General features: G+C 38.3%; 1 protein-coding gene across 1 annotated transcript; it reads right to left on the bottom strand.

Moving 5' to 3' along the window:
* Positions 1–405: 405 nt before the first annotated feature.
* On the bottom strand, positions 406–4395 carry LOC146955673 (protein FAR1-RELATED SEQUENCE 5-like). The gene is made up of 4 exons (XM_085722552.1): positions 3904–4395; positions 3157–3256; positions 735–3038; positions 406–623 (listed from the first exon to the last, which is right to left on the bottom strand). The coding sequence occupies exons 2-4, from the start codon at positions 3250–3252 to the stop codon at positions 612–614; spliced, it is 2412 nt and encodes an 803-aa protein (XP_085578678.1). The 5' UTR covers positions 3253–3256; positions 3904–4395; the 3' UTR covers positions 406–611.
* Positions 4396–7831: the final 3436 nt, after the last annotated feature.

Genomic DNA, 7831 nt, shown 5'->3' with positions numbered 1-7831 from the left:
TTCCCATTCAGAATCAACTTAGAACATAATATATTGACACGACCGTGATAAAATATCACACGGGCGTGCCTTCTATTCCCATTCTGGATCAACTTATAACATAGTATATTGACACGCCCGTGTCACTTTCAAACACGCCCGTGTTAAGTACGAATGTAAAAAGTTTCCTTCAGCACGCCTGTGTCGTTTGTGTCCAAGGTCGTGCTCATAACCCAGTACACATATTAACAACTAATTGCTTAACAATAGAGGTGGCGCAGGCAATTAGACACATCCCAAACAAACAACGTTTTACACAAACCTTCAAATATTCACGAAATACTTTTGATATCGTGTACATATTAAACAATCCACATCAAATTAGACACGTTCCAACAACATAATATCACAGATTAATAAGACACGTTCCAACAACATAATATCACAGATTAATAAAAATGCATAAGTTCACGCCTAAATAAACGCAAAACAAGAATCAATTTAAACAAACAACAGTTCACTAACATCTTCGTCGAAGGGTCATCATACACCATTCTCCGGTTCATCAGTTACGAACATCTTCAACGCAACATCATACTTCAAAATTCATCGTGCTCCTCCAATCTTCAATTTTAATTCAAATCCTACGTTGTTCGAACAATAATAAATTACTTACAATGTTGACGCTAATATCACCATTTAAATTTTAAACAGTAGAAACTTCAAACATTAGATAATAACGGCTTCACACTTACCATGGGTGTGTTCCAATCTTCCGAGTCTTCAGCATACCCTTGATCATCATTGATATGTGATGAATGATTCTGTGACTGTACATTAAAGTCTTCTCGTAGACGACAGGACTGCCGGTTGTGACCCTTACATCCACATATGCCACATTTCGGCGAACTCCGCTTTTTCTTTCCACTTACATTACGAGATGAAGACGCAGCTGCTGCTCCACCTCTTTTCTTAAGCCGTTGCGGATTACCTAAACTTTTTTCTGTCACTGAACCGACCACGGGCAATTCATCAACTTCACCCCTGCTTAATGATTCCAATGTTTCGGTGTGTTTTTCAATCATTTCCATGGTTTTGTGTATATATTCAGGATCTCCACACTTCAACACGGCATTGGCCATCCTCTTACATCGCTCCACAAACATCACATACGTAGTTACAAATGCAGGATCACGGTGACTTGAACTATTAGCATTTTGAGCATTGATTCCATCTTTAGCACGTTTGGTCCATCGTTCCATCACGAGACATTCTGGCAGTACAACAATGTTCAAATGCACTAGAACATGTAAGATATGTTCACAAGGAATACCAAATGTCTCGAATCTTTTGCATGAACATTTAAATGTTAACCGTTCTTGGCAAAATGTCACGATCCAATGAATATCATCCCTAGGGTATTTGAAAACATTATAGGTAAAAATGGAACCACTGCGCACATCACCTTCGACTTTGCACCGACTAGATCTCTCCAATACAGGCCTAAACTGCTTAAACACTGACCTTGTATATATTCTTGAAGCTGACTTCTCTAATTTTCTATGTTGAGTTTGCAAAACGGGGTCACCAAAAGAAGATGCATAATCCGCCTCAATTTCTCTGTATCTAACATAATTCAGCCACCGCAAAAAATGCTGTAAAAAATCCACCAAATTCGACAAGACGGTAACATATTTTCCAAATTCAGAATGAAGACCTTCACACCTTGAGGTTGTTCTGAAACCAGCATAAAATCTACCACGGATATGGGCAGTTGACCATTGCTCCCGCTTCTCATACAGCTCACGAATCCACTTATTATTTTCCAACCCAAACTCTGCAACCAACAAATCCCACATAGTTTCAAACTCTTCAATATCAAAATCACCGAACATACACCGTTTGAACTTCGGGACAAATTTTGGATTTTTTATATTGCTCGTTGCATTTCTAGCCAAGTGCCAGGCACACAAACGGTGATGAGCATGTGGAAATACTCTTCTAATTGCATTTCTCATTGATAGATCTCCGTCAGTTATAACTGACACAGGTGCCTTCCCGCCCATTGCCTCAAGAAATTGTTGCAGCAGCCACACGTAAGTGTCCTCAGTTTCATCACCAACAATCGCACTACCAAATATGACACTTTGATTATGATGGTTCACACCGGAAAAAATAACTAACGGTGTGTTGTACTTAATTTTTCGATATGTAGCATCAAATGCCAAAACATCTCCAAACACCGAGTAGTCCATACGGCTAACCCCATCACACCAAAATAAATGTCGAAGTGTTCCATCCTCTTTAACTGTGTGCCTCCAAAACATCATATCATCCGTACTACACAAACCCTTAAGGAAATCAATTGCATCCTCTGCATCTGTACTCTTCCTCTCCCTGTTCTTGAATTGCTCGTTGTACATGTCTCTTCTTGTATATCCAAGATTTTTAAATCCACCAGCCTGTGAAGCAAAAAAACCATAGATGCGTGACGTAGGAATGCCAGCTTTCCTCATCATTTTCATTTGGTATTTGTCATAATCGCTCATCTTCCTATGTGCAGGTAGCATTCCCTCATACTTCCCATCCAAAAAGGTGTGATTGTGAATATCGTCAACAGATTTTATGTACCATCGACCGCTACCAGCGTCAACGTGTACTTGAATTTTTGCCATGCAACCACACCTACTAGTTGCCTTCTGCTCTCTTTTCCTATCGGCAACATTACTTCCAACCCTGTAACCTTCTCTATGACAAACAAAGGTTTGTTGAACAACATCGCCATCCCTGTTCTTAACAACACGGCTTTTTCTACCGGAAAATCCACGTACACAACCGTACAAATTGTAAAACTTGAATGCAACTAAACGATCCTGAAAATGGTACCGCATGATTTCATCCGACCCTATTTCCTTAAAATTAATTCTGTCAAGGTCAGCAATGCAATCAACCGCCGTTTCATCGTCAAAGTTGCACCCATACAACGAACTGTAAATGTCTTCGACATCTTCATCCGAGGAACATACATCACTCTCCGAACAAGAGCTATTGTCCATGTCCTGTACATTAAAAATTGCAAAATAACTTAGTAATTAACAATCCTCTGATCAGAATTACACTACGATTTTCGCCAACTTCAAAAATAATTTACACAATAATGTAATCACATCAACATACCTCTACCTCTGAACCTTCCGCATTAAGGTTGCATCCACCAGTTATGTCGCTTACATTGGGAATTCCGAAAACTTCTAGAATTTCATGAATATCCATCTTCCTGTTCATCATACATACATGGATTTAAATAATCACAATCACAAATTCACCAAAACACACACTACCTTTACATGAACAAAATTGCAGGAACCAGACAAATACAACACTACATAGCAATACTAGTAGAAAGCAAAAACAATTACTTCCAGGATGTCAGGCACGACCGCGTCTATAATCAGCACGACCGTGCTCCAAAACATTCAAAATTTTAACTTCATGCATGGAATTTTGGCACGACCGTGTTAGTAAAACGCACGACCGTGCTCGATTGCAGTTCAAAATCTGTCTCAAAAAACCTAGCCCAAACCAACCATATTTACTTCCATTAGGACAAGCACGACCGTGTCATTATTAAGCACGATCGTCATGGTGATAGTAAACAAAATGCATCCAATCTCCAGTGAGTTTAAGCACGGTCGTGTGTAAATTAAGCACGACCATGCACAACACCATCTCACAAACTTGGTGTTGCAGCCATTGTTGGCTTCTTACCCTCTTTCATTGACCAAAAACTAACTCAAAAATACATTATTTATTCTTTCAGTTATGGTATCTTAGAATCTTATATTCGCCAACAACACTACTACTATACAACAACCATATATCATAAAAAAACATTTAAAATGATAAACAAAGTTTTATTCATACCTTTATGTTGAAAATGAATCTAGATCTATAAAAACTAAGCTGCAATTTCCAGATCAATAAAGGAAAGTGAAATAATGTTGAACAATTTTGTTGATGGAGAAGAACTTTAAGTTAAGCATGAAGGAGAAAGCATATTTGGAAATATCAAGAGCATGGGTGGCTATGGAGATGAAGAAGCATGTTGAGCATGAAGGAGAAGGGAAACGAAGCTCAACATGAGTTTTAGGATGGTGTTTCACGTGTGAAGCTAAGGAAAATCTGAATTACTACTCTACATGTTTCAATTTTAGCATGGGGTTTACAAGTAATTGCTGATAACTGGTGGTTTTTTAGGGGGGTGTGAGCAGCATAAACAATAAATGGAATAATATATAATATAATATGTTACATTAAAATATTCCAGCAGGTAAAAAGTGGGTTTTTTACCGCCAGCTGTCCTTAATATTTTCCCTTGTGCACATGCACAAGTCTTTTGCTTGTGCAGGCTAAATGCCACCTCATTAATGTCCAAAAACAATGCAAAGGTGAGAACTAGTTGAGTCCCTACCTATGAAAAGAAAGTCTAATATATCGGCCACTTAACATTTTTGTGTACACTATTATCAAAGATAAAATGGTCCATGAACAAAGACAAAGTAGTATGCCTCAAGTATATAGACTTAAAGACTATATATGGTCCCCACTATAATTTGAAGGAACAATAACAGAAATTATGAAATTGCATAGGGGAGGAAAACTTTTTTGAAAATTAATTGGCACGAACTTTCTGATGGTGTTTCTTATTTGGCATGTGTGTTGGGACTATACCTTTCAATCTGAATTATTGCTTTTGTTGGAGATTTAGAGTCATATACACGCATAATAATACAATTAAATTCATCCATCTGGGATCTTTGTACTTTTTTTGACTTTAAAAGGGCCCCATGCAAGTAATATAGTTACAATGATTATTTAGTACTCCCTCCGTCTCTAAATTATTATCGTTTAAGGTTTGTGCACGATTATTAAGGAAATGATTGATTGTGTTGATTTCAATGGTAAAATTATTATCATTTACTAAAATACCCTTATTAATTGTAGTTAGTGGAGTAGTTAAATTGGATGAAATTAGGCATGGCAACAAAACCCATACCCGCGGTTACCCGCCCGAACCAAACCCAATTTGACGGGTTTTCCCCGTTTTGACTGGGTTTGGGTATGGGTATGGGTTTTCCCCGATTTCAAAAAACGGGTATGGGACGGGTAACGGGTATATAGGTACCCATACCCAAACCCATCCCAAATGTAAAAAATTACTTTATGATGATATGTCATGTTATTTTGTTTGATAATTGTCATTTCAATAAAAACTACCGTTGATATTTAAAGGATCAATTGAATCAATCTGTCTAACAAATGTTAAAATGGGCGTATTGTTGGATAATGTATTACAACGTTGCTTTTGGGGATGAAAAAAAACTTATATTTTTTATTAAAAAATTATTCAATGCGGGGACGGGGATGGGGCGGGGATACCCGAACCCGTCGGGGACGGGGATGGGATTCAATTTCTCATCCCCGTTGGATATGGGTAGGGTAACGGGTAAGTATATTCAAATCGGGTTTAGGGACGGGGAAGGTAAAACCCGTCCCCACCCCGCCCCATTGCCATGCCTAGATGAAATTCAATAAATAAGGGTATAATAATGGAAAAAAATAATAAATGATGCATTGATATTCTAAAGTGACAATTATTTTAAAAAAAAGAAAAAATGCTAAAAAGACTATTATTGTGAGACGGAGGGAGTATTAATATAACTGATTGGCCCACTGACCCTTTAACGTAGTCATATTTAAAATTTGATGAAATTAATCTGAAATTTTAATATAATTAATGTGCATGGCATGTGTAAAGAAGACCACCCTATCTGTTTTATTAGTCAACAAAAATTAAGACCGGTTTTTTAAATTATAAGAAAAAGTTCAAAACTTTCTTTCCCTTTTCTGGTTTTCTATTGTTTTTATTTATCTGTTACTTTAAAAAATTTATGACATAAATAATTGTTGTAAAAAATATCTTTAAATGTTTTTATTGCAAAGAAACAAATAAGTGTAATACCTCCTTCAAAAAAAAAAAAAGTGTAATACCATAATAAAAGTTAATGATATCACAAAGAGAGATAGATAATTTAATCAAAATTAAAAAAACTGTTATGTACCTTGATATATGTATGTATAACTATAACCAACAATTTTATTTTTAGTTACACTTTAACCAACAATTAAAATTAAGTAAGTAGAATTAAAGTTGTTATGAATTCGGTAACGCCAGATCTCCCATCAATGAAATTTATATTTATGGGGTAGGTGTAACATCCCAGACTGCTTACAGGATTGCCGACTAACCCCACAAACCAACACGAGTCTTTTCAGCATGCTTTGTCCTCACTCACATGCTTACCGGGAAACTTCCCGGTAGGTCACCCATCCTAGTACTACTCCAAGCCAAGCACGCTTAACTGTGGAGTTCCTATGGATTGAGCTCCCGAAAAGAAGATGCATCTTGTTGATATGGGTAGTACCTAACAATTCTTATAAGCCTTCCTTCAACCATGTAGTCCCATACCTACACGGCCTCCGGATCCCTCTCATTCCGATGTGTTTCGGTTCCTACTATTGTCGTGGGGGTCCCTTGCGGCTTAAACCGTTCCCCTTAGGTCGGGAACCTTTCGTATCCACCTAGCGGGATATCGAAAGCCACGACGTGGGTGTTACATGCCCACCAGCTTCCGCCTGGTTCGTCCCCGAACCACACCGTACTGGGAGAGGTCTGCTCTGATACCAAGTGTAACATCCCAGACAGCTTACAGGATTGCCGACTAACCCCACAAACCAACACGAGTCTTTTCAGCATGCTTTGTCCTCACTCACATGCTTACCGGGAAACTTCCCGGTAGGTCACCCATCCTAGTACTACTCCAAGCCAAGCACGCTTAACTGTGGAGTTCCTATGGATTGAGCTCCCGAAAAGAAGATGCATCTTGTTGATATGGGTAGTACCTAACAATTCTTATAAGCCTTCCTTCAACCATGTAGTCCCATACCTACACGGCCTCCGGATCCCTCTCATTCTGATGTGTTTCGGTTCCTACTATTGTCGTGGGGGTCCCTTGCGGCTTAAACCGTTCCCCTTAGGTCGGGAACCTTTCGTATCCACCTAGCGGGATATCGAAAGCCACGACGTGGGTGTTACAGTGGGTATCAATGACAACCAATAACTAAAATAACCACAAGCAACAACAACATATCTAGATTCAATCTAGTAACCAAGTGTAAAGCAAAACAACAATCGAACCAAAACATAAACAAGATATAGAGAGTAGCGAAAAAGAACAACACCAAGAAATGTTTACCCAATTCGATCAAATAATGTCCTGCTCTGGGGGAGAGATTGATCTCTCCAATCCACTATCAATGAGTTCTTTACAAAGAGATACAAAAGAGTAACAAAAAATTTGCTTCAGCAAGATCTCCAAGAACAAACCTTATTTCTACCATTTTCCCAATCTCCTCCCATGAACAAGAGACTCAATGTTTTCACTCTCCGAAGGTGTTTCCCAACTGTTTCCCAACTCTAGAATCTAAGTCTTTGATTTCCAAAGGATCTTCTCTTCTGGTTTCCCAAGACTCACTCAAGTTGCTCACAAAGACTTTCCTTTGATGTGATTTCCAACCCCATGAATCTCTCCCCAAAAGGAACCAACTACTCTTTCCCAAAAAACCCTCAAGCTTTGAACCTCACCAAAAAACCCTCAACCTTTCGTATCTAAATACCCTAAAAGTTCTCTCCATTAGTTTCCATGAGATTCACCAAGCTTACTCAACAAACGAGTCAAAGAGTGTTTATATATTGTTTAGATCCATACGAAATTGTGTCACGATAAAGCTC

The sequence above is a fragment of the Medicago sativa genome, chromosome 1 (assembly GCF_051527215.1).
Source record: "Medicago sativa cultivar Bolivia chromosome 1, Bolivia_mono, whole genome shotgun sequence".
In the NCBI taxonomy this organism is placed as follows: domain Eukaryota; kingdom Viridiplantae; phylum Streptophyta; class Magnoliopsida; order Fabales; family Fabaceae; genus Medicago; species Medicago sativa.
Note: the sequence above shows the minus strand (reverse complement) of the source record. Positions and strands in the feature narration are given on the sequence as shown.

What these genes read in the sequence shown, in the direction of transcription:
- LOC146955673 (XM_085722552.1), bottom strand. Translation starts at nt 3,252, where the DNA reads ATGGATATTCATGAAATTCTAGAAGTTTTCGGAATTCCCAATGTAAGC. An exon ending in CGGAAGGTTCAGAGGTAGAG is followed by an intron (nt 3,039 to 3,156) that starts GTATGTTGATGT and finishes TTTAATGTACAG; the next exon opens with GACATGGACAATAGCTCTTG.